Source organism: Bos indicus x Bos taurus, chromosome 4 (assembly GCF_003369695.1).
Source record: "Bos indicus x Bos taurus breed Angus x Brahman F1 hybrid chromosome 4, Bos_hybrid_MaternalHap_v2.0, whole genome shotgun sequence".
Lineage (NCBI taxonomy): Eukaryota > Metazoa > Chordata > Mammalia > Artiodactyla > Bovidae > Bos > Bos indicus x Bos taurus.
In genome coordinates this window covers 81,881,878-81,909,572 of record NC_040079.1, presented here as the reverse complement: position 1 = coordinate 81,909,572, position 27,695 = coordinate 81,881,878, and the positions used below count along the sequence as shown (strand labels likewise).

Sequence of the window (27,695 nt, the reverse complement as noted above, 5' to 3'; positions counted from 1 at the left end):
CAGTTTTCTGAATGCTGAGTTTTAAGTCAGCTTTTTCACTCTCCTCTTTCAGTTTTATCAAGCGGCTCTTTAATTCTTCTTCACTTTCTGCCATAAGGGTGGTAACATCTGCATATCTGAAGTTAGTGGTATTTCTCCTGGCAATCTTGATTCCAACTTATGCTTTATCCAGCCTGGAATTTTGCATGATGTACCCTGCATATAAGTTAAATAAGTGAAGTGACAAAAGCAGCCTTGATGTACTCCTTTCCCAATTGGAACCAGTCTGTTGTTCCATGTCCAGTTCCAACTGTTGCTTCCTGACCTGCATACAGATTTCTCAGGAGACAGGTCAGGTGGTCTGGTATTCCCATCTCTTTCAGAATTTTCCACAGTTTGTTGTGATCCACACAGTCAAAGGCTTTGGCATAGTCAATAAAGCAGAAATAGATGTTTTGCTTCTTCAGTGATCCAACAGATGTTGGCAATTTGATCTCTGGTTCCTCTGGCTTTTCTAAAACCAGCTTGAACATCTGGAATTTCATAGTTCATGTACTTTTGAAGCCTGGCTTGGAGAATTTTGAGCATTACTTTGCAAGCATGTGAGATGAGTGCAACTGTGCAGTAGTTTGAACATTTTTTGGCATTGCTTTTCTTTGGGATTGGAATGAAAACTGACATCCAGTCCTCTGGCCACTGTTGACTTTTCCAAATTTGCTGGCATATTGAGTGCAGCACTTTCACAGCATCATCTTTTAGGATTTGAATAATTCAGCTGGAATTCCATCACCTCTACTAGCTTTGTTGGTAGTGATGGTTCGTAAGGCCCACTTGACTTCACATTCCAGGATGTCTGGCTCTAGGTGAGTGATCACACCATCCTGCTTATCTGGGTCATGAAGATCTTTCTTGTATAGTTTTTCTGTGTATTGTTGCCACCTCTTATTAATATCTTCTGCTTCTGTTAGATCCATACCACTTCTGTCCTTTATTGTGCTTCCTATATTTTATATTTTAAATTTGGTCACTTTATTCTTCCAGTTGCTGTCTCATTTCCTTATTTGGGCAATTGCCAAATTCTTGAAGATTTTACCTCTTAAGAGTTTTTAAAATGTCTTCCTTCTTTTCCATTCCAGTGACTGCCCAATTTTAGGTTTTAATCACATCTCACCCAGAGAAGTTTCTAGTCTCCTAACTGTTCTCTTCACCTGCAGTATCATCATCTTCAAAATCACCTTTGATAGCACTAATGTGGCTTTTTCACTCTCCAGCGTAAACGTTTCTGTGGACCCCTATTGGCCACCTGACTCTCATTGCTCATGTGTGCTCAGTTGTGTCCAACTCTTTTCACCTCTATGAACTGTACCCCGCCAGGGGATCTTCCCAAACCAAGGAGGGATCAAACCTGTGTTTCCTGCATTGGCCGGTGGATTCTTTACCACAGAGCTACCTGACTCTAGAAAGAGTCTATTAATAATACAACAAAATAATAATACAATGAGCCCTGCCTTCAACTTCTCCAGTTTATTTCCTGGCATGTCCTAGTGTTTGATTGGATATATTACATCCTTTATATTTACATCCTGTTACATGAAGAATTGATGCTTTTGAACTGTGGTGTTAGAGAAGACTCTTGAGAGTCCCTTGGACTGCAAGGAGATCCAACCAGTCCATCCTAAAGGAGATCAGTCCTGGTGTTCATTGGAAGGGCTGATGCTAAAGCTGAAACTCCAATACTTTGGCCACTTCATGCGAACAGTTGACTCACTGGAAAAGACCCTGATGCTGGGAGGGATTGGGGGCAGGAGGAGAAGGGGACGACAGAGGATGAGATGGCTGGATGGCATCACTGACTTGATGGACGTTGAGTTTGAGTGAACTCCAGGAGTTGGTGATGGACAGGGAGGCCTAGCGTGCTGCGATTCATGAGATCGCAAAGAGTCGGACACAACTGAGCGACTGAACTGAATGGAACTGAAGTGATACCGTATGTGGGCTTCCCATGTAGCACGAATGGTAAAAAAAACCTTCCTGCCAATGCAGGAAACATAAGAGAGGCAGGTTCAATCCTTTGGTCAGGAAGGTCCCTTGGAGTAGTGCACAGCAATCCACTCCAATATCCTTGCCTGGAGAATCCCATGGACAGAGGAGATTGGTGGGCTACAGTCCAAGGCATTGCAAAGAGCCAGACATGACTGAAGTGACTTAGCATGTACGCATACCATATTTATATCTTGGAATACCAAAATCCCTTACATTTGCTCATGCTGTTTACTTAGTATGATCTCCCCTTCTCAAATGGCTTTATCTTGGAAAACATATGTTCATCTTTTGAGGCTCAGTCTTCACCTTGACTTTTCTAAGAACCTATTTATGGAGCAAACTCCACCTGACTCTGTTAGGGAAGTCTTCTTTCTGTACCATCAGCACCCCTAAAACTTTTTCCTCTGACTCTGTGAACTACCCCCAGGCCCTTATGACAAGGGCTTTTCTCTCCCTTTCTCTTTTTTGCTTAAGTGAGGACCTACTGAACTGAACTGAACTGAGAAATTATTATACTAAGTGAAGTAATTCAGACAAGGACAAATACCATATGATATCACTTAAATGTGTAATCTAAAAAAAATACAAATGAACCTATATACAGAACAGAAATAAAATCAGACATAGAAAAACAATTTATGGTTACCAAAGGGGAAAGGCAAGTAGGAAAGGAAAAAATTAAGAGGTTGAGATTAACATATACACACTATTATATAAAATAGATAAACAAAAGGGATTTACTATACAACATAGGGAACTATATCCAATATCTTATAATAACCTATAATGGAAAATAATCTGAAAATATGTATATATGTGTAACTAAATCACAATATTGATTGTGAATTTTGCACAATATTGTGAATTAGGTGATAAAGTTCAAGCAAGTATTTTGGGGCAAAGCAAGGTAAGACTGATAAAAAGGGGAATTGGAGCAGCAAATATATACACATACAGTACAAGTAGGTTGAGAATACAAAGTTGAGGTAGAATTATTGTATATTATTTTGCTTAGCATGCCAGTTAGGACAAGGGAGACAAAGTGCTTATTGCAAAAACCGAATGAGAAATGGTTTTATAGAATGGAACATTAGTTAAATAAAGTGGGGAATCAGTTGAAACTGACAGGAGGATAAAAATTCCTGTGTGTTAATAGTGGCAGAATTAATCTAAGCAGAAAGGAAGCAAAATGATATAAATAACGTAGTGGGCCAGTGTAAGCATATGACTCTCATAATCAACTGTCATTTAGGTGGTTTTTTCAGGTTTTTGCAGAGGTTACCTGACTGCCTGATCACCATCCACTCCTGTGAGAAACTGGAGATTATTCTACAGTGGGATGGCAGCTTCACTCTTACCAACAAAACTGTTTTTCTCATAGGAGCTTCTAGTGTCCCTCACATTATGCTATTATCTGATTTTATTTTCTAAAATCATTACATGATGATGTTAAGATTTTTCTGTAAATAGAAAATATACCCACTTCTCCTAAATGGGTAATCTTCCTGGTTTTAGATCAAAGGTCAGAAGTTTAGATAGGAGGTCTAAACAATGCCTGTCTTCTTAAACTTAATGCATCTCTAGAAAAGAATATTCAGTTCAGTTCAGTTGCTCAGTCGTGCCAACTCTTTGCGACCCCATGGACTGCAGTACACCAGGCTTCCCTGTCCATCACCAACTCCTGGAGCTTGCTCAAACTCATGTCCATCGAGTCTGGGATGCCGTCCAACCATCTTATCCTCTGTCGTCCCCTTCTCCTCCTGCCTTGAATCTTTCCCAGCATCAGGGTCTTTTCCAGTGAGTAAAGAACACTGGAGAAGGAAATGGCAACCCACTCCAGTATTTTTTCCTGGAGAATCCCATGGACAGAGGAGCCTGGTGGGCTATGGTTCATGGAGTTGCAAAGAGTCGGACATGACTGAGCAACTAACACTAATCATACCAGCTCTCCTATTTCATTCCTTTTAGGATTTTTTTTCCTGATGCATTTGAGAGGTGTTTCATAACTGCAAATATTTAAAATGTAATGTCCTTTTAGGGTTTCAATTTGTATTCCTTAACAGCTAATGTTTTTTGTTGTTTTAGTTTGGTTTGTTTGTTTTTTGGTCCTATACAAGATAATGGATGGGAGGTTTTAATCAAAAGTTGTTTTGTTTTTAAAGAACTCTGGTTATTTTCAGTCACAGTAAAATGGATGCTAAGGAGCATGTACCACAGGGACCAAAAAAATGCCAAAACACTGGAGATCAATCAGAAGAATCTGTGTTTTTCTTTCTAAAATGACGTTCTTTCTGGCTTTGTCTCAGAAAGAAAGGCTTTCTTTATATAAGAAGACGGAAAGAATGTGCAGTCCTGCCCTACTTTCACAAAACTCTTAAATCACATTAGGCCCAAATGCCTGATTGTTGTATAAAATATCTCCTTGAATCTGGGTTATTTCAAATAAAGCCCTTAATGAAAGCTTACAGAACTCTTCTGCTCTGAAAAAAACATTTAATGAAAACATAACAAAATGCCTCTTTCAGCTGCACTCAGCCTTGAGACATGACCGTGTACTAGAATGTCTCTCCCTGACTTTGAGTAACAGAGGCTTGTATATGCATATAAACAGAGAATGCAATTAATACATTGACAAAAAGCATTTATTTGGGGAGAAACCATAAGTTTGAAAAAATCCCAGAAGAATCTCCAAATCTATGGCCTCAGCTTAATTAATTTATTTTTTTATATTTTTTATTATTATTATTTTTTTTTTACCTTACAATATTGTATTGGTTTTGCCATACATCAACATGAATCCGCCACGGGTGTACATGTGTTCCCCATCCTGAACCCCCTCTCCCACCTCCCTCCCTATACCATCCCTCTGGGTCATCCCAGTGCATCAGCCCCAAGCATCCTGTGTCCTGCATCGAACCTGGACTGGCGATTCATTTCTTATATGATATTATACATGTTTTAATGCCATTCTCCCAAATCATCCCCCCCCTCCCTCTCCCACAGAGTCCAAAAGACTGTTCTATACATCTGTGTCTCTTTTGCTGTCTCACATACAGGGTTGTCATTACCATCTTTCTAAATTCCATATATATGCGTTAGTATACTATATTGGTGATTTTCTTTCTGGCTTACTTCACTCTGTATAATATGGCCTCAGCTTAATTTAATGGGAAGAGCATGGAGTCTCCTTTCTTAACGTACCTCAAGCCTGTTAAGTCACTTTCCAAAGAGTCAAATGAAAATGATACATGTTTTGTAGGTTTGCTGTAAAGATTAGAAAAAATTTTATAGATTCATCCATTAAACATCCAATATATTCTAGGTATCTTTTCTAGGCTAAAAAGACAAGGGTAAATAAGGCACAGTCTACACACTTAAAAGGTGGCAGCAGTCTATAGATTTAATATGCCTGAAATAGGAGAGTTGTTTAATAAATTGAATACATTGTTGATACCATTCAAGTAAATTGTACCTCCCTACATGTAACAAATTGAGAAGTATATGAGTCACAAATTAATACTTTGGAAAGGAAATGGGTGAGCAAATGCTCACCCTGTCTGTACCTGGTCTTTCCAGTACAACTTCCCCACAAATCTTGAGCCACCCCCCCACCAAAAAGAATCCAAACTTTCCTCCCCTCAATATATACATAGTCACAAGTATACACGTGAACTTGGCACATCATCACTCACATAATAGATAATCAGGATTTTGGCAGTAACCTTGCGGTGTCTTGTTGGAAACATCTTTTTTAGCTATGTGATTTTTGCAAATTAGTCAACCAAGACTCTTGAGAGTCCCTTGGACTGCAAGGAGATCCAACCAGTCCATTCTGAAGGAGATCAGCCCTGGGTGTTCTTTGGAAGGAATGATGCTAAAGCTGAAACTCCAGTACTTTGGCCACCTCATGCCAAGAGTTGACTCATTGGAAAAGACTCTGATGCTGGGAGGGATTGAGGGCAGGAGGAGAAGGGGACGACAGAGGATGAGATGGCTGGATGGCATCACTGACTCGATGGACGTGAGTCTGGGTGAACTCCAGGAGTTGGTGATGGACAGGGAGGCCTGGCGTGCTGCGATTCATGCGGTCGCAAAGAGTCGGACACAACTGAGCAACTGATCTGATCTGATCTGAAACTTTGCAGTCTCCTTTCTTTAAAGTGAAGTTATTGATGCCTCTGTCTACTTCAAATGGTTTAGGACAAATGAGATAGTGTGACTAAATTTTACATATGTTACTTTAAAATTATTAACTTTGTATTGCCATCTAAAATATCATAGTAGTATTTATGCACTTGGTTATAAATAAGTGTATACTTAAACTGTGACAGAGTAGAAAATTATATTTCTTTAAATATATTTAGGATGAGGATTCATTTTGTTTGGAAAACCAAATATATTGAATTTCTTTATAAAGAAATTATTTATATCTTTTCATGAAGCATTTACAAATCCTGTCTTGGAAATTCTCTAACAGTTTATTAATGGTATGTTTTTGTAAAAAGTACTGGATCCAAGAATTTAGGGTCATCTGTTATATACAGAGGTAGAAAAGGAGTCAGATAATGGAGCTGCTATGTGGTGTCATTCTCATTGTATAAGCAAGCTGATTTATGGAGAGTCAGCTTCATGAGGGTACTTGAAATAGAATTTAATGTACTACAGAAGGAAGAAATTAGTTCATTTTGCTTCTTCCCCCTTTCAAACATTAAATTACTAGGATAAGCCTTTAAAACTATGACTCTTCACTCCTCAGTCCTACACATACAATGTTCTATGCCTTTGTCCAGAATTCTGAGAACTAAGTTTAAAACATATGAATGGCTTGAATACAGCCTCTAGAAAATAGTGATTTACTAGGAGATAAAATTCATTACAGATAAGATTACCAGACTTGTTAAAAGATCTATAGCTTTTCCCTGCTACTCAAGGACAAGGTATAAAGAAAAAGGAAGTGCCAATTTTAGATAATTATTGGGTACCACTGTTAAATTAGTGAGTACCATTTGAACTTCTGGAAGAGAGAGGTATAATTTCAGCATCGAAGGTAAAATTTATCATAGACTCTAGGGTAGGGTTGATATACATGGTTGGAAATTATAGAGGACTGTTGAATAGAACAAATTATAGTTAGCTTACTTCCTCTCTCTAACAGGCTCAGTGAAGTAGAAGACATTTTTTTTAAAGAAATTTCCTTTTACAAAGTATTGATTTATATGACTATGCCAAGACACGTTTTTTTTGTTTTGTTTTGTTTGCTTGCTTTGAATAGATTGAGCAATTGGCCTATTGGTATAGATAACACATGCTAGGTCTAAACTGTCAATTACTTCTAGAACTGGTCTTCCTTTGCATTAAATGTTGAGAAATAAGAATTAATGCTTCTTGAATTATTACCATTTTAGGCATTATGTTAATTTACCTTTGTTGTGGTAACATTTTTTTTTAGCTCATCATTTAGACTTCAAACTGATAGGGTAAAAATAAGTGAAATGAAAAGCAATGTAATTATACATGAGGTAATATGCACCACTACTTTGGTTATTGACAGGTATTAGCACATGATCAAGATTTTCTGTAATGAGTAGATTTAGAATCTCCGAGTAAACAGACAAACTTATCTAGGATGGAAGATGTTTAGAAGAGGGCTAGGACTAAATAATCTTTAGATGACATCAGAAAATGTCTAAAAATATATTATTCTACAAAGTGCACAGTGATATTATAAATAGTCTATAAATAAGCTTATTACATACTCTACTTTACAATATGAAGAAATACAAAGCAGAGACATTTGATGACTGGCCTGCCATCTCATGGGGTTAGAAGCCAGAATTCCTAGTATTTAAAATCCATCTTAATTCCATATTAAACTTTTCTTAGGTTTGGAATGAGTGATAGGAGCTAAGAAACAAATTATGAGGTGTTAGACAGTGAGAGCTAAATGTGAATCTTCCTAACACCAATTCATACTGCATTAGCTGACACCAGTAACCTGAAGCATTGTTATGTGGTATTTACTAATGAAAATTTGCAAATGCAAACACTGCCTCTAAAGAGATTGTTGCCTAAAATGGTCTCCTGTTGGCAAAAGGTGCTCAGATTGTAATATAATGCTTACAATTCTGGGAGAGAGTAAACCTCAAAGTGCACTCTATCCAGTTAAGTGTTAAAAATATGAATAACATAGTTAAAAAATATTTTTTTAATGAATTTACTTATTTTAAATTACTTTATATATTTAAGCCAGTTACATATAGAATCTCATATAATTAATGAATATTGCTGGAAGTATTTACTGCTGCTTTGTCCTTTCATATCAATAATCTGCATAACTGATCTAGTGTGTAAAGGAAGACTATAGCTTCCAGCTATTGTTTAACCAACTAAAATAATTGTTTGCTATGCCTCTTTTCTTTCTAAAGTCCTATGTCCAGGTAAGATAAAATAGCAAAAGAACTACTGAAAATTCTTTCATTCTGATAATTTTTTTAATATTTCATATGAATATTTCCATAAATGAGCCAATGTTTTTAAAAGTATTATTCATAAGAAAACATAAGGTGTTCATGAGAGAATAGAGACCTGTGCTTAAAACCAGAAGTTTAAATAGTTCTGCCTAGCACTTTAAATTTGACAAGTTACTTAAAATACTCAAGCCACTGTTTTCTCATCTGTAAAACGGGGATTACATCAACCTTATTTCTTGTTGTGAAATGATGATTGTATTTTGTTAATTGCAATGTTTTCTTAAAATATACCTTACTAAAATCACAAATTAGTTGGAGATCTAGATATAAGTATGTATATAAATATTCCATATAGATTCAAAAAACACAGCTTTTCAAAGATAAAATATATGTAAACTCTTTTTTAAGAAAACATAAAAGTTGAAAGAACACTGCATATCTTAAAGGAGAATAAATCACAAGAGAGTGTGAAAAAAAAGAAAGCTGTGGAAGATAAAAATAAACCAATTTTACAGTTACACTTACTTCAGTTAACTAAAGAGATAAAGGGACACACACACAATTTTGTTAAAATTGAATTAAATTATTCCTGTTCTTTATCAAAAATGATTTATTGATTTTTAATCTAAGAAAAGTAATACAGTGAAAACAAGACAAGCTTAATCTCAATAAGTATTTTAGACATGTAAAATATTTCAATAAATTTTAGCCATAGTCTATAAAAAAATCTCACTAAGTTTAATAAACAAAGTTGAAAATATTAAGAGAGTAAGTAATTATGTATTTTAATACTACATTTCAAATTTTAATTGTATTAACTCTGCACAAAGGAAATCGATACTCTTATACTTTCTTCCACTTTTCCTCTTCCATTATGTATTGGTCTCCTGGATTTCTTCTTCAAATTTTCCATTCATTCCCTTTCTTCCTCTCTCTTTAATCTCTTTTTCTTTCACTCATTATTACAGGTTCTATATCCTTTACACAATCTTTGAAATATTTTAGGAAAGCAGTCTGTTACATTTTGGGGGAACTTAGTTTTTCCCCTGGATTTTTAAAAACACTTTCAGTATACTTGAAGTAGCTTAAGTTGGATATATCAGTATATGAACTTGTGATCTCCAGGAATATACAATAGTCTTTTGACCCAGATGTTCACTCTTCTATTGTTTTAAGTAAATACATTTATATTTTAAATAGATCTTATTTTCTGTTCTCTTGAATTTAGTTTTTACTTTTTTTCTGGAGCAATTAATTATAACAGATCATATTTTTTGGTTCTAACATATCCATCATTATTCTGAAACTTCTTTACTCTTTATTTTTCTCTGTATCATCCTAAGCCTTTCTTCATTCTGTGACAATAGGATTGATTTCTATCTTACTTCATTTCGTTCCCAGGATGTGTCTAATGTATTAATAGCTTTTAAATGGGATTATTTGCATTTACCTCTCTTATCCCCATTTTCTGGAGAAGGAAATGGCACCCCACTCCAGTACTCTTGCCTGGAAAATCCCATGAACGGAGAAGCCTGGTAGGCTGCAGTCCATGGGATCGCTAAGAGTTGGGCACAACTGAGTGACTTCACTTTCTCTTTTCATTTTCACGCATTGGAGAAGGAAATGGCAACCCACTCCAGTGTTCTTGCCTGGAGAATCCCGGGGATGGGGGAGCCTGGTGGGCTGCCGTCTATGGGGTCGCACAGAGTCGGACATGACTGAAGCGACTTAGCAGCAGCAGTAGCAGCATCCCCATTTTCACCCCACCTATCATTTTGTCATCTCATTTTTTAGCTATGCCCTCCATATCCCTCTTCCTTCTATTCCTTTTTTTTTTTAGTTGAAATATTGTTGATTTGCACGTTGTGTTAGTCTCTGGTGTATAGCAAAAGTGATAAACATGTATCTTTATAGTTGTATATACATATTTCTTTTTCATATTATTTTCCATTACAGTTTATTGTTGTTGTTTAATCTCTAAGTTGTGTCCAGGTCTTTTGTGACCCCATAGACTGAAGCCCACCAGGCTTCTCTCTCTAGGGATTTCCCAGGCAAGAATTCTAGAGTGGGTTGCCATTTTTTTCTCCAGGGGTTCTTCTCAACACAGGGATCGAACCTGCAGCTCCTGCTTGGCAGGCAGATTCTTTACCACTGAGTCACCTGGGAAGCCCTTATGTTTTATTACAGGTTATTGAGTATAATTCCTTAAGCTACATGGTAAGACCTTGTTTATTCTTTCATATATAATAGGGTGCATCTGCTAATCCCAAACCATCCCCCTCCCAGTCCCCTCCCCTTTGGCAACTACAAGTCATTTCTCTATGTCTATGAGTCTGTCTATGTTTCATAAATAAGCTTATTTGTGTCATATTTTAAATTCTGCAAATAAGTGATATCATATGGTAATTGCCTTTCTCATTCTGACTTTATTTCATATAATAATCTCTAGGTCCATTGTGTTGCTGCAAAGGGCATTATTTCATTCTTTTCATGACTGAGTAATACTCCATTATATATATATTGATCACATCTTCTTTATCTATTCTTCTGTCCATGGACATATAAGTTGTTTCCATGTCTTTTGACTATTGTAAATAGTGCTGATATGAACATTGGGGTGTATGTATCTTTTTGAATCGTAATTTGTCCACAGATAAGCCCAGGAATGGGATTACCATATCATACAGTAACTCTATTTTTAGTTTTTTGAGGAACCTCTGTACTGCTTTCATAGTGGCCGTACCAGTTTACATTCCTACTGACAAAGTAGAAGGGTTTTCTTTTCTTTGCACTTTCTCCAGTATTTGTTATTTGTTGACATTTTAATAGTGTCCTTTCTGTTCAGTGTATGTTTGGTTTGCATTTCTTAAATAATTAGCAAGCAGTGTTGAGTATCTTTTCCTGTGTCTATTCAGTTAAGTTCAGTTGCTCAGTCATGTCCTACTCTTTGCGATTTCATGGACTGCAGCACACCAGGCTTCCCTGTCTATCACCAACTCCCAGAGCTTACTCAAACTAATGTCCATAGAGTCAGTGATGCCATCCAACCATCTCATCCTCTGTCGTCCCCTTCTCCTCCTGCCTTCAGTCTTTTCCAGGATCAAGGTCTCTTCCAGGGAGTCAGTTCTTCGCATCAGGTGGCCAAAGTCTTGGAGTTTTAGCTTCAGCATCAGTCCTTCCAATGAGTATTCAGGAATGATTTCCTTTAGGATTGACCAGTTTGATATCCTTGCACTCCAAGGGACTCTCAGGAGTCTTTTCCAACAAGAATTCAAAAGCATGAATTCTTCAGCACTCAGCTTTCTTTATCATCCAACTCTCACATCCATACATGACTACTGGAAAAACCATAGCCTTGACTAGCCGGACCTTGTTGACAAAGTAATATCTCTGCTTTATAATATGCTGTCTAGGTTTGCCATAGCTTTTCTTCCAAGGAGCAAACATCTTTTAATTTCATGGCTGCAGTCACCATCTGCAGTGATTTTGGAGCCCAAAAAAATAAAGTCTGTCACTGTCTCCATTGTTTCCCCATCTATCTGCCATGAAGTGATGGGACCAGATGCCATGATCTTAGTTTTCTGAATGTTGTGTTTTAAGACAAATTTTTCACTCTCCTCTTTCACTTTTATCAAGTGGCTCTTTAGTTCTTCACTTTCTGCCATAAGGGTGGTGTCATCTGCATATCTGAGCATATTGATATTTCTGCCAGTAATCTTGATTCCAGCTTGTACTTCATCTAGCTGGCATTTTGCATGATGTACCCTGCATAGAAGTTAAATAAGCAAGGTGACAATAAACAGCCTTGACGTGCTCCTTTCCCGATTTGGAACCAGTCTGTTGTTCCATGTCCAGTTCTAACTGTTGCTTCCTGACCTGCATACAGATTTCTCAGGAGGCAGGTCAGGTGGTCTGGTATTCCCATCTCTTTAAGAATTCTCCACAGTTTGTTGTGATCCATACAGTCAAAGGCTTTGGCGTAGTCAATAAAGCAGAAGTGGATGTTTTTATCTTGCTTTTTTAATGATCCAATGGATGTTGGCAATTTGATCTCTGGTTCCTCTGGCTTTTCTAAATCCAGCTTGAACTTCTGGAAGCTCACAGTTCACGTATTGCTGAAGCCTGGCTTGGAGAATTTTGAGCAATACTTTACTAGCGTGTGCTGCTGCCACTGCTAAGTCACTTCAGTCGTGTCTGACTCTGTGCGACCCCATAGACAGCAGCCCACCAGGCTCCCCCGTCCCTAGGATTCTCCAGGCAAGAACACTGGAGTGGGTTGCCATTTCCTTCTCCAATGCATGAAAGTGAAAAGTGAAAGTGAAGTCACTCAGTTGTGTCTGACTCTTAGCGACCCCATGGACTGCAGCCTACCAGGCTCCTCTGACCATGGGATTTTCCAGGCAAGAGTACTGGAGTGGGGTGCCATTGCCTTCTCCTTACTAGCATGTGAGATGAGTGCAATTGTGTGGTAGTTTGAGCGTTCTTTGGCATTGCCTTTCTTTGGGATTGGAAAGAAAACTGACCTTTTCCAGTCCTATGGCCACTGCTGAGTTTTCCAAATTTGCTGGCATATTGAGTGCAGCACTTTCACAGCATCATCTTTCAGGATTTGAAATAGCTCCACTGGAATTCCATCACCTCCACTAGCTTTGTTCGTAGTGATGCTTTCTAAGGCCCACTTGGCTTCACATTCCAGGATGTCTGGCTCTACACCGTCGTGATTATCTGGGTCATGAAGATCTTTTTTGTACAGTTCTTCTGTGTATTCCTGCCACCTCTTCTTAATATCTTCTGCTTCTGTTAGGTCCATACCATTTCTGTCCTTTATTGTACCCATCTTTGCATGAAATGTTCCCTTAGTATTTCTAATTTTCTTGAAGCAATCTCTAGTTTTTCCCATTCTATTGTTTTCCTCTATTTCTTTGCATTGATCACTGAAGAAGGCTTTCTTATCTCTCCTAGCTATTCTTTGGAAGTCTGCATTCAGATGGGTATATCTTTCCTTTTCTCCTTTGCCTTTCACTTCTCTTTTCTCAGCTATTTGTAATTTGCCTCCTTGGACAACCATTTTGCCTTATTGCCTTTCTTTTTCCTGGGTATGGTTTTGATCACTGCCTCCTGTACAATGTCACAAAATTCCATCCATAGTTCTTCAGGCACTCTATCAGATGTAACTCCTTAAATTTATTTGTCACTTATAATCATAAGGGATTTGATTTAGGTCATACCTGAATGGTCTATTGGTTTCCCCTAGTTTCTTCAATTTAAGTCTGAATTCAGCAATAAGGAGTTCATGATCTAAGCCACAGTCAGCTCCTGACCTTGTTTTTGCTGACTGCATAGAGCTTCTTCATCTTTTGGCTGCAAAGAATATAATCAGTCTGATTTTGGTATTGACCATCTGGTGACATCCATGTGTAGAGTCATCTTTTGTGTTGTTGGAAGAGGGTGTTTGCTATGATCAGTGTAATCTCTTGGCAAAACTCTGTTAGCCTTTGCCCTGCTTCACTTTGTACTCCAAGGCCAAATTCGCCTGTTACTCCAGGTATCTCTTGACTTCCTACTTTGCATTCCAGTCCCCTGTAATGAAAAGGACATCTTTTTTGGTTGTTAGTTCTAGAAAGTCTTGTAGGTCCTCATAGACCTCTTCACCTTCAGCTTCTTCAGCATTACTGGTCGGGGCATAGATTTGGATTACTGTGATATTGAATGGTTTGCCTTGAAACTGAGCAGAGATCATTCTGTTGTTTTTGAGATTGCACCCAAGTACTGCATTTCAAATTCTTTCATTGACTATGAGGGCTACTCCATTTCTTCTAAGGGATTCTTACCCATAGTAGTAGATATAATGGTCTAAGTTAAATTCACCCATTCCAGTCCATTTTAGTTCACTGATTCCTAAAATGTCTATGTTCACTCTTGACATCTCCTGTTTCACCACTTCCAATTTGCCTTGATTCATGGACCTAACATTTCAGGTTCCTATGCAATATTGTTCTTTATAGCATTGGACTTACCTCCATCACCAGTCACATCCACAGCTGGGTGTTGTTTTTACTTTGGCAAATGTATCTGTTCACTGTCTGTATGTCTTCTTTGGAGAAATGTCTACATATGTCTTCTACTCACTTTTTTATTGGGCTGTTTTGGGCTTTTGTTGTTGTTGTTGTTATTGAGTTGTATGAGCTATTTGTATTTTTTGGAAATTAAACCTTTGTCAGTTGCATCATTTGCAAATATTTTCTCCCAGTCCATAGATTGTCTTTTAATTTTGTTTATGGTTTCATTTGCTGTGCAAAAGCTTGTAAGTATGATTAGGTCTCATTTGCTTATTTTTACTTTTATTTCTATTGCCTTGGGACACTGTCCTAAGTAAACATTAATGTTATTTATGTCAGAAAATGTTTTGCCTGTGTTTTTTTGTAGGAGTTGTATTGTGTATTTTGAGTTTATTTTTGTGTATGGTATGGGGGTGTGTTCCAACCTCGTCGATTTACATGTGGCTGTCCCGCTTTCCCAGCAGCACTCCACACAAAAACTCCTCGAACTGATAAATGAATTCAGCAAGATAGCAAGATACAAGATTAACATACAGAAATCTGTTGCAATTGTTTACACTAGCAATGAATATCAGAAAGAGAAAGTTAAAAAAAATCCCTTTTAAAGTAGAATAAACCTGTTCAAGGAGATTAAAGGCTTATACACTAAGAACTATAAAACAGTAATAAAGGAAATTGAAGATAATTCAAAGAAATAGAAAAAGATTCCATGCTCTTGGATTGGATGAATTAATATTGTTAAAATGATAATGCTGCCCAAAGCAATCTACTGATTTAATGTGATCTCTATCAAATTACCCATGACATTTTTCACAGAGCTAGAGCAAATAATCCCAAATTTATATGGAACCATAAAACACTCAGAATTGCCAAAGCAATCCTGAGGAAAAAGAACAAAGCTAGAGGCATAACCCTCCTAGACTTCAGACAATATTACAAAGCTACAGTAATCAAAACAGCATAGTATTGGTACCAAAACAGATATTCAGATAAATGGAACAAATAGAGAGCCCAAAAATAAACCCACACACCTACAGTCAGTTAATCTACAGCAATGGAGCCAAGAATATACAGTGGAGAAAAGACAATGTTCTTTCTACTCGTAATCAGAGCTATGTGCCATGTTGTAGGATAAATATCTTCTCTGGAGTAGGATTAATTTCTATTTAGCTGTATTATTAATACAGCTAAAATGGAAGTTTTGGGAAACTAAGAGACCTGGAGGCTGGTCAAAGAAATTTTTATTGCTACTTTGCTCTCTATTCCAAACAAGATTACGTAACACCCTCACGTGTCCTCTCTGTGTGTGTTGTCTCCTTTGGTTCAAAGGCTCAAGATGATCTGGTGTTACTGTCCCTCCCATCCACCAATCTCCCCCAACCTGTGGAGGGAGTGGACACAGAGGTTTTTGTCACAATCCATGCATTTGATTTCAATGACAAAGGCATTTTGTAGCTATAAAAGGATAAGCATGATTGATAGTGATAACTCATAATTAATGCATACATCCTTTGAGACCACCTCAGTAGACCTGTCTCTTTTTTACTTTTAGTAGAAACAGTAAAGAACAAGCTGGAACCGTCTTTGAGTAGGAAAAACTTAACAAGAGCTTCACAAGTATCACACTATGGAGCATGTGAATTTAACCTTCCAAGAAAAAAATAGGCAATGTGATGATTTGAGAATGTTAGTTAACAAGTTTTTAATTCCACCTTTCTTCAGAAGTGAGAAAGTGAAACAACAACAACAAATTTTATATGCTGGCAAGTTGGAGTTTCTGAACCTACCACCTATAACCATGAATTTTTTCCAGAAAAATTAGTTTTGTTTTTTTCCTTTCATCATGCTAATTGATGTGATCATTTCTGACTTTAGCTCCTATTAGCTTCAAATAGTTGGGGTGTTGTCCTTGACTCCCTCCCTATCATTTAGAATACTCTTTTATTCCCCTCCATCTCAGTTACAGTTTGAGGAATGGAGCAGTATTAGTTCTGTCTGATTTCTTATGGGTTTGGAGGAAAGAAATATACCTGTTTTACAGATAAAGTTGCTGCCCTGATTGATGAGGTTTTGCTCTCTGTCTTGAGATTTGAATGAAAAATAAATTTTTTGCAGCATTCACTTAACAAAGTCCATGGTACATTCAGCAGCCATTTTCTAAAAAATTAACAAAATGAATTTGTCACTTTAAGAAAACAATGACAGTAGTTGTTGGCAATGACAAAAATCAACTTCTAAGTAAAAATGAAATTTTCTAAAACTTTTATCTGCTTCCCTGAGCTTGACAGCTTTTCATAATTCAGACTTTTTTCATGATATGGGTGGTGATATTAACAAAAGTGTTTTTAATATTGTATGAATTGTGTCAGATTTTTGAAGACCTACATAACTCAATAGACCATTATTTTACAAAATAAATAGTATATGATGTTACCAATTCAGGTAAAGTTAAATGATCCATTCGAGGTACAAGATAGACTATAGTATTTTAAAGTAAAAGTACAAAAAAAGTTCATTGATATGGTTTCAGATTCTACATTTCCATTAATCTTTAAAAAAAAGAAACACTACTTTTCATGTTTTGGTAGTATCAAAGATTGTCCACAGTTATCTGAAAAGGATACTAAAATACTTCTTCATTTTCCAACTATGTATATATGTAAGACCATCATATATTTCAACTAATACAACATATTGAACTGGATTTAATGTAGAAACAAGTATGAGAATTCAGCCATCCACTATTAAGCCAAGTACAGATAATTACATTAATCTGTACATGCCTCACTGTTTTTTTAAATTATGGTTATTTTTCATTAAAATCCCTACTTACAGGTATATTCTTGTCATTTTAATGGAACCAATGAATAAATATTTGTAAATGTATACTTTTACTTTTTAATTAGAAACTTTAATGTTCTTTGAGGACCAGTGTTTTCTTTTTGTAATATAAAGAAAGCCTGAGATTGAAACATATGAGAACAAATGATCTACATCCGTGTTAAAGACCTTCACTGGATTTCAATTGTTCTAAAGATAAAATGCAAATTCTAAACATAGCACCACTTAACAGTATATTATAATCCCATGAATATTTATTTAGTTCCTTGGTCCAGTGATGTTGCCTTTTGTGGACACACTGTTCCTTCTCTTTAGGATGTTCTTCTCCATCCATATCACCTAGTTAATGCTTTCTTATTCTTCTGGTTTCAGCTCATGAAGTTCTTTCCTAGACTTTATTGTAACCATGCTTTTATACATCAGAACATCTTCTCTCTCTCTAATTGTACCTTTACTGAATAAATTATTTCACTGAAGTACTTCTTCCCAATAGACTGAAAAACCATAAAACCAGTAAGCATGTGTATGATGGCTTACCATTGTATCCATTCTTCCTAACAGAGTGCTTATCACAAAGTAGAGTGGGAAATAAAATATTTGTTGGTGAATGAGTAAGTGAATAAATGTATGAATCAATATAGGAGAGAAAATCCATTGAAATCAACATAGAGTTTGACCTAGCATGAATTGCTTCTTCACTAATATAAAGATCCAAGATAAATACTAGAAGAAGAATGTCTTGAATTCATTTAAATCACTCATATTTTTCCCTAGTGCAATTTTATTACTATATATTCTTGTTGGCCACTTCTCTTACAAAGAAAATAGAATGGAAGTAGATATAATACACAACTACATTTAGTTGTGTTAGCAAGTGTTCCTTTGTAAGCCTTGTAGGTAGTGAGCAACTGTTGGCAGACAGCTTCTTGTATTTCACTTGACTTAATGTTTGCTATAAATTAGAATTCTATTATTTGTATGTACGACTATCTTTCTACAGTCTCCTATTGTCTCATCTATTACCTCTTTTGTCCTAAAAATCTACAGTTGAGTGACACCTACTTACATTTCCTGCATACCTCTCATGTTACTAGCTTATCATTATACATAACATACCTCATTTTAAGTTTATAATTTATTAGTTTTCCTGTGAAACTTTCTACTCCTTAAGGGCTTGGACTGTATTCTGTTCATCTGTGTATCCATAGGATATGATAAGATGTTGAGCTCTTGGTAAACGCTCAAAAAATGAATGTACAAAAAACTTATTGAATGAACCAGTTAATATATGACATGACATATTCCTTAACTTTTTAATTAAATTGTTCCAGTTAAAACTCAGGTAATGGGAGAAATCAAGATTGCATTGAAGAAAGAAATGAAGACAGATGGGGAACAACTAATAGTTGAAATCCTACAGTGTAGAAATATTACCTACAAATTTAAATCTCCTGATCACTTACCAGGTATCTAATTTTATGATAATAAGCAATATAATGTATCTAAGAACTCCTTAGGAGAATGAACTAAATGCCCTAGAAAATGCTAACTAAAATTTGGACTGTGTATCAAATATATCTGAAAAAAAATATGAAATAAGAATTAATTTATAATCTTATAAATCTAATCTTATATAAAGCAAATTGATATTTTACTGGTTAAAAATTAGATTTTTTTCCAACATAGAGTGATATATTTATTATACAAGTAAACATTTAAACTGCTAAGAAAATTGGTGTGTTTTAATTAGGTATATTTTAATTGCTCTATGTTGTCTGAAACAAGTTGTTCACAGTCTACTGGCTTTATGTAAAATGTAGGGAAGCTCCCAGAATACAATTATAATGCTAATTGTATAAATGTATTGTTAGTAGACACTTAATAAGCTGAATTCTTATTTTCAGATTTATATGTGAAACTATATGTGATGAACATATCTACCCAAAAAAAGGTGATCAAGAAAAAAACAAGAGTATGTAGACATGATCGAGAGCCTTCATTCAATGAGACTTTTAGATTCAGCCTAAGTCCTGCTGGACATTCTCTTCAGGTAACTCATACCGTTCCTATTTTTAAATTTTCACCTATACTGTACTTATTTACTGTTTAATTATTCAATATTTATATGCCAATCATATACTATGTGACATTTTACAAGTTAATTTTAGAGGTAACTTTCCAGGGGCCCTTGAAAATTCCACAACCCATTCACCCCATCCAATTAGCCTCTATCTTACCTACTCAGTTTCATTTATACAGATTTTTTTTTCACACTCACTGCCACTGATCCTCTTTGGGTCTTCATCTTTATTATGCACATCATTTCAGCACTATACCTGGCCTACTTGCCATCATTATCTTATGCTTTTAATTCATTTTATCACACTACTGGCAGAGATATCTTTTAAAAACACTGACTAGATGACCCTCCAATGATTCACTGTTAGCCTGACCCATTCAGAATCCTCTAAAGTGAGTTATATGTATTTAATTTAATTGTATTCCATTTAATTTCATCTCTTTGTATACTTTTCCACTCACTCTTTACTTCAGTCACACCAGAATCTTCACATTCTTGGATTGTTTGCTTGTATTTTTCCTCCCCTTCAGTACTCCCTTCTTCATTTCTCTCCATCTCTTACAATATTCCACATCTTTCAATGTAAAGTCATCTCTTTACTGATGGCTGTGGTATACTTCATCACATCTTATTCACATGTTTTGCTTATCTTATTAGGCCATCACTCCCAGTTTTGCACAACCATTTATGTACTTACCTGCCACTGTTTTTGTACTATCAACTTCTCTGGTGCAAAGCTTGATTTTCATTGCTCTGTCTTCTGCAGCCTAGCACAATGCTTATACATAGTATGCCTTTGGTAGATGTAGAGACAAGGAATGAGAAAGGAGAAAGAGGAGGGAGGGTAATGATGAAAAATGTGGGACGAGAAGACCATGCTTTTGGTACTTAAATGAAGGCCTGTGCTGGAGACTAATGTAAGACATATTACAAAGCAAAAACTGCATTGAGAGGATTAACTGACATTAGAGTTAAAGGGAATAATAAGATTAAAAGACACTCTGAAGTCTGTGTGAACAGATGTGTCAGGCACAGAGGCTGAGTAGTTAAAGAAGGGATAGAGGGAGAAAAAAATCATGAGTTTGTCTGAAATGTAATAAATTTGATGAGGGCAGGTCCAAATGAAATATATAATTAGGCAATTTGAAATCACAAAATCAAAGGCTTGAAAAGATAGAAGAGTAGATTTTGAAGTCAGAAACATAAAAGTAAATTTTGGCCAGGAATAAAGATGAATTATCTGAAGGAGATTCCAAAAAGAAAGAGAGAGAGTAAGAGAATTGTCAAGGATTAATGGCTGTCTCTACCTTGTCTCTACCTTTCTTTCAACTGATCCCTAAAAAAAAAAATTCTTGAGTTTGAGATCCCATGGAATTTCAACTAATGTAAATTCTACATATGACAAGAAACCACTTTAGAAGAGCTTACTATAGTAAAATCCCCAGTAAAGTAAATGGTATTTAAAATCAATGTTATGTTCTATCTGCCTTGTAAACTCTTACTTATTTACTTACCACTCAAATAATTTTGTATTTGAGTTGGTTTTTCATAAACTAGTTAAGTTCTTTTCTGAAACTTTCTATCAATTTAAGCATAAACTGAGTTAGAATTAGCTGATAACACATATCTTATCTAGAATTCTGTCCTGCAGGATAGGTCTCTGCCTTTGGGAAATGTTGATGTGAATTAATTAATATTATGCAGATCTTTTGAGGTCATCTTAGTTATTAGTTCTCCTACAAGGATGTCTGCTAATTCCTCTCACCCTCACCCTTTCTTGTCTGTGTTAGTTCTTTGATGTGTAAATGTCCATAAAAGAAGTTGAAAATGTACACACAAATAGATATATAATTTTGACTATTTTTTCTAGATTTTACTTTTTTCCAATGGAGGGAAGTTTATGAAAAAGACCTTGATTGGCGAAGCCTGTATCTGGCTTGACAAAGTGGATCTCAGAAAAAGAATAGTCAACTGGCACAAACTTTTGGTCAGTCCTACTCAAACCCACTGAAGAAATGTGTCTGCTCAGGGTATAGAAAGTGCTTTAAATAATCTTAATCGCGACTATAGTTGAATACTATTGGTTCTAAGCTGTTTTCAGGGGTAATCGTGAGAAGAGGAACAAAAAGCAAAAGCATACTGAAACCTTTGCAAATGTATGGTTGTGGAACATAGAAAAAAACTCAAAAGAAAAAGTCCATATATTGAAGACAAGAGAAAAAAAGGAGTTCTGAAACCTTGGATTTCTTGTGGCTGTCACGAAAAACAGTGAGAGAAATTTTGATTACTTAATGCAAAACATTTTTGAGTAGAGTTAAGCTATAGCGAACTGAAGGCTGAGACTTAAAGATTAATATGGTTTCTAACGCAGGCAAAAGTAATCCTTTATGCAGAAGAGCTTGGTTGAAAGGAAGGAACTGATGTAACAAATCTCAGTTTTCAAAAGTCTTTCTTCTTCATCTTCTCAGATAACTGTTTTGAGATTCTGACATAGGATACACCCACAGTGTGTATCCAGACTAGAAAGAAGTAAGGAGGACCAGAGATTTAGAAATTATAGTTTTTAGATCATGTTGTATAAGTTTTCTCTGTGTCTAAATGTTATAAGGGTGAACTACACCAATTTTGGAATTCATGTTGTAAAAGCACATTTGTATAATTTGAAATAATGTATACTGAAAATAATACTAAGTAGAAATGGAATTACATGTATCTAGAAGTAAAGCCATGACTGGCTAATGGAAAAGAATATTGTCCCATAAACTGTTGGAACCTTGGTTGAAAACATGAAAATCTCCATAAATAACCCTTAATCCAAGACATTTTCAATCTGCATACCAAAGGACCTAGATTAAATGGACATATTCTAGGAAGCATGATAACTTGTGCTTTGTGAAGTTGCAAATCAATGTACTATCCCACATATTTTCTTTCTCTGAAGTAATAAATGCACAGGGAGAAAGTTCTTCCTCTGGCAAACAAATCATACTAATCTGTGACATTGATTAATTGGTGTCATTTCCTGCTCTTCCACAGTTTCTTTTTTCCTTACTATGTTAACTGATTGTAAAATGAAAACCCTGACACCAAATTCAAGTTCTCCCTAGTGCTCTATTGTCCTACTTTAGTGACAGTATCACAGTAATCCAGTTCATCAGTGTTGGGAAAATATGTGAAAAATCAATGTTATATTAAGGTGAAAGTGTTCTTTGAGCTACTTTAATAATATAGAATAAAAGGACCAACGTCTAAGTCACTAAAATGAAACATCCTCTTCCCCATCAACCAACAACATGAACAAGGAAGTTACATGGACTTAGAGGAGATGAACTCAGCTGGGATTCAAAGCCTGGCTTCAGGCCTTGGTTCTGCCACTAAGTGTCACCGTGCACATGTCACTTAAACTCAATTTTCCTCAGTTTTCTTATTTGTGGGAAAATAGAATTACACATTCCTAACCTTCCTAATGGGATGTTGGGGTGATCAAACTAAGTGATCTATGAGAAAAGATGAAAGCACATTTCCAAATGTAGTTTTATACACATAAGTGAGGAAGAGGCATTATGCAGTTTTTTCCCCAATTTTGTATGTGAAAAAGCATCTTTGAAACCAATGGTAAGCAAAGACATGGATAAAAGCAGTATATTAACTCCAAAACCAATTTTCTTAAAATATGAACTTATATAAACTTTCATTTAACCAAAAAAGGTTAAAAAAATTTTTAATGTCAAAAACTTAATAAAAATAATTTACAAATTGGGTTATCATAAATTAAATAAATTATACTGATCTTATCCTATTCCCAAACCCACAAAAATAAATTGCTTCTCTGTGAATTCTGAGTTTAAAAGCTGCTTCTTTATTCAAGGGTGAAGTTTTAGTGGAATTAGAGAAATTTTCTAGAAACATATTGGTCAGATATTGAATTTTCTCATTTTTAAAGAAAAAACATACTTGAAATCTGACAGACATTGATTAAATTTAAGACATTAAAAATTAAATAATTTATAATAAACTCCATGTTACATATCTTTATTATATATAGAGGTATATAAATTCACTCCTTTCCGGTCTAGAAAAGGTAACAGTCACTTTTCTTCCCTCTACTTTGTAATCTCCCTCCCCTGACAATGCAATTTTATCATTGATTATTGCTGTAAAATGAGCATGTGGTGAGAGGATCACTAAGGATTTGATATTGCTAGAATTTTATTTTTAGAGACATCTAGATCTGCTGGTGGTTGCCATGGATATTTCCAGCAGAATTTAGCACTTTAGGGAGCTTATAATCATCACATAATTGGGGAAGGAAAGGGTTCAGGAAGATCTTCTGCTGACATAAAAAGGCTCTATTGTTTGTCCTTAAAAGGAGACTCTCCTGTGGGTCCTCTTCTGCAGCCACTTACACCAGAAGTATGCATGAGAGGTTCATGACCAGTTAGCTTACTTCATTACAGTTGCCATTTCTTTTAAAATACACAAAAGCAGCTGCCACCAAAACAAAGATCATACCTTGGTAGCTATTTGACATGAGAGAGTAGGAATCTTACCATGACAGGGGACCCTCTATTCCAGAACTGGTGATGTGGCCAGGCCAATCAAGAGAGTTCATGACAGGGCTTCTTTTTGTGCACCAGCATCCCTCTTCAGAGAGTGTAAGATCCTGCCAAGCGTGCCAAGTTTGCAGCTGACCAAACACCTACATTGTACTGGAATTATTCTATGCAACACTGAACCTTATACAAATGCATTTCTTCTGATATTGATTACCCTTCTTACAACAAAACTGTTTCTTTTTTAATTGCAAATAGGGCTCGGTGTTTTTTACTTTTTTGTATATATCACAGCACATGATTTTCCACTTTTTATTTCATTTATTTTATTGGGATTAGCTTTTTTTATCCTAATAGAGACAAAGTTTGTAATCTCTAAATAACATGTGATCAATTCAATTACAGCACTTTTACCTTGAAAAGCATCTTAATTTTTCCCACAATTTCATTGAGTCATCAGACACAAGTTGCTTCTTGGTTTAAAATTTGGTCCCCAAGAAACCTTTAGCTGTGAAGCAAAAGCACAGAGTGAATTTTTACACAAGACAGGGATGTCTAGAATGGTCATTACAGACATAGATAATACTAAGAAGTTTGTGTTTCCCTGTTTTACTTAAGGTTAAGGAGACTTTTGGTGACTCTGAACTCTTTATTATTTCAGTTTAAAAGAAGAGTATCCAAGCAAGACTAAGAGGAAGTGATTGTCTTTGCTCCTTAATGTTGCCTATATTGTAATTAATCACATTAATAAATGCATATTTTCAGCATATCAGTGGATTTAATTTTATGGATCACACACATTAAAATAGTCATACTGTGGGAATATTATAGCTGGTAACCAGCTGATACTGATTCTTATTATAGGAACGGTTGTGATGATCATGGTGATAGAGGTAGTGAACTAGGTTGGTGGTGATGTGAAGTAAAATGAAATTATATACTATATTGTGCCCAATTTATTAGAAATGATTTGATCAGTGTTTCATTTCATTAAGATATCATAAAGATGTTTATAGTATTTTTTTACTTTATTATTTAAATCATAACTAACAATATTTTTAAAAACTTATTTTCATTGCTACAATGTCTAATATTCCAAAAGCAGCCAACTACAGCTATGTATGTGTTTATAACTCTATGTGTGACAGAGTGATTTTCCCTCTTTGAGCTTGAGCTGGAAGTAAAAGAAAGCTCAGTGAATAATTATGAGCTGTCTCTTTAATAATAACTTGCCTTTGATGTGACACAAGAATGAATGAGTGAAACAGATATTCTCATTGAATATGACACATTGATGTTTTCTGTATGTTCCATGTTGTTATTATTAAAGACTCCCTTTAAATAAAAATCATTTAATCAAATGATTCCTTCTCTGATAGGTAGATTGAGAGCATTTTCTTAATTCGTTACCCTGTACATAACTCTCCATTTGGTATACTAGACGAAGTTGAAATATTAATTCCCTGTGGCATTCAGCATGTGAATATGATTCTTGTTTGATTGTGTATGTATATTTGTTGGTGATGTGCTCAGGTGCTCCCACTACCAATTAATGTGTGTGCTGGTATCCTAACAAAAACACATCCGATGTTAAAGGAAATAAGTTTCTTGTCTGAACTGAAGATAAAAACCTAATAAAATTGGTTTAAAAATAAAAAATAGAGTACTTGGAGATATGTCTTGTTTCTAACTATATGTTGCATGCCGTGTTGGTGATTTGCTAATGTGTTCTTTTTTCTGTTCTACCCAAATCTCTCAAAAATCTAATGAACCATCTAATGAAATCTAATGAAAAATTCTTGGGCTAAAGGTTATATAAATTGAACTGAAATACATGAGAATTGTATAGAAATGCTTGTAAATCTGTCTTGAGTTTTACTCTATGTAAAAATATGTCTTGGTTTTGTGATTGTATACAAGATGTATCTTGATAACTTATGCAAATTGTGCTGTATAAAGGCTGTGGCCTCAGCCTTACTAATAAATATTGAAAATTCAACTTGGGCTGCCTGTTTTTATCAACTTGATATATTGATACTTAACATAGAAATAGAACTTTCTGGAATATTTTTTCTGAAAATTATATGATGAGTTCATTCACTCAGTTTAAAAAGTACATTTTAAACAGCACAAATACAGAAAACAGAATTAAATGTGTAACTTAATAAATTACTATATCAGACACTCTTAAAACAACCACCCAGATCAAGAAATTGAACTTTTAACATATTTGATACATTTTAATTCATTGAACTTGTTACTCTTATTAAGCCTTAAATTTACCCTTTTGAGCCAGTGGGTTCCTCTTTGAATGGACTTACATATTTGATAACTTTCTTTCTATGGCAAGGACATTTTATATCATTTCTTTAACCTTAAAACATTATAGGAAATCTACTGAACTTGAATTTTTACTTTTATTTTTCTTCCTATTTATCTCTATAAAAATAATTAAATTTAGGAATACATCGAGTTGATTGATCAACTTTTATGTAATGTGCTATCCTTCTCAACCTTTCACTAACATCAACAGTAGTATATAGTACGTTTATGGTAAACTAGAGTATTCTTGGATGAAATGTATCTTGGAACATTTTTTTTAAATAATTCCAAATCTAAAAGATTATAATTAGATAAATGATTAATGAGTTTGACTTTTTGACTATTGATTATCTAGGCTTTTAAGAGCTGAAAATCTATAGTCTACAAATTTTGTAGAAAATTCAGCCAAAATAGTTCCCTATTAAAAGTAACAGTAGAACTATAATTGGAAAATGTTGAAATTTTTATTTCTGTTCAACTCCAAATAAACTTTTATTTTAATTTTATTTAATATTATATCTTATTTGTAAAAATTAAGGAATATTTGCATTAATTATGCAGTAAAAAATGACTTTCCAACAATTTGATGCTTTGAACATATCAATAAAATTAACAAGCCTATGGCAATTAAAAGAGAAGTAAGGCCAAATTGCCATTTTCACGTACAAAAAATTAACATAAATGCCAATCAGTTCAGTTCAGTTGCTCAGTCATGTCTGACTCTTTGAGACTCCATGGACTGCAGCACGTCAGGCCTCCCTATCTATCACCAACTCCTGAAACTTACTCAAACTCATCCATCGAGTTAGTGATGTCATCCAACCATCTCATCCTCTGTCATCCCCTTCTTCTCCCGCCTTCAATCTTTCCCAGCATCAAGGTCTTTTCTAGTGAGTCAGCTGTTCACATCACAGATGGCCAAAGTATTGGAGTTTCAGCTTCAAAATCAGTCCTACCAATGAACACCCAGGACTGATCTCCTTTAGGATGGACTGGTTAGATCTCCTTGCAGTCCAAGGGACTCTCAAGAGTCTTCTCCAATACCACAGTTCAAAAGCATCAGTTCTTCAGCACTCAGCTTTCTTTATAGTCCAACTCACATCCATACATGACTACTGGAAAAACCATAGCTTTGACTAGATGGACCTTTGTTGGCTAAGTAATGTCTCTGCTTTTTAATGTGCTGTTTAGGATGGTCATAGCTTTTCTTCCAAGGAGCAAGCGTCTTTTAATTTCATGGCTTCAGTCACCATCTGCAGTGATTTTGGTGACAGACAGATAAAGTCTGTCACTATTTCCATTGTTTCCCCATCTATCTGCCATGAAGTAATGGGGCCAGATGCCATGA

The 27,695-nt window shown here is 35.4% G+C and overlaps 1 protein-coding gene across 6 annotated transcripts in view; it reads left to right on the top strand.

The window, feature by feature from the left end:
* Window positions 1–26,024, top strand: part of PCLO (piccolo presynaptic cytomatrix protein) — a 391,952-nt gene extending 365,928 nt beyond the window's left edge. For all 6 annotated transcript variants that reach the window (XM_027539836.1, XM_027539833.1, XM_027539835.1 and 3 more), the window contains 3 exons: window positions 18,724–18,858; window positions 19,297–19,442; window positions 21,343–26,024. In XM_027539836.1, coding sequence (XP_027395637.1) covers window positions 18,724–18,858; window positions 19,297–19,442; window positions 21,343–21,483 — 422 coding nt within the window. In that variant the 3' untranslated portion in view covers window positions 21,484–26,024. The remainder of the gene's footprint in view (window positions 1–18,723; window positions 18,859–19,296; window positions 19,443–21,342) is intronic.
* Window positions 26,025–27,695: the final 1,671 nt, after the last annotated feature.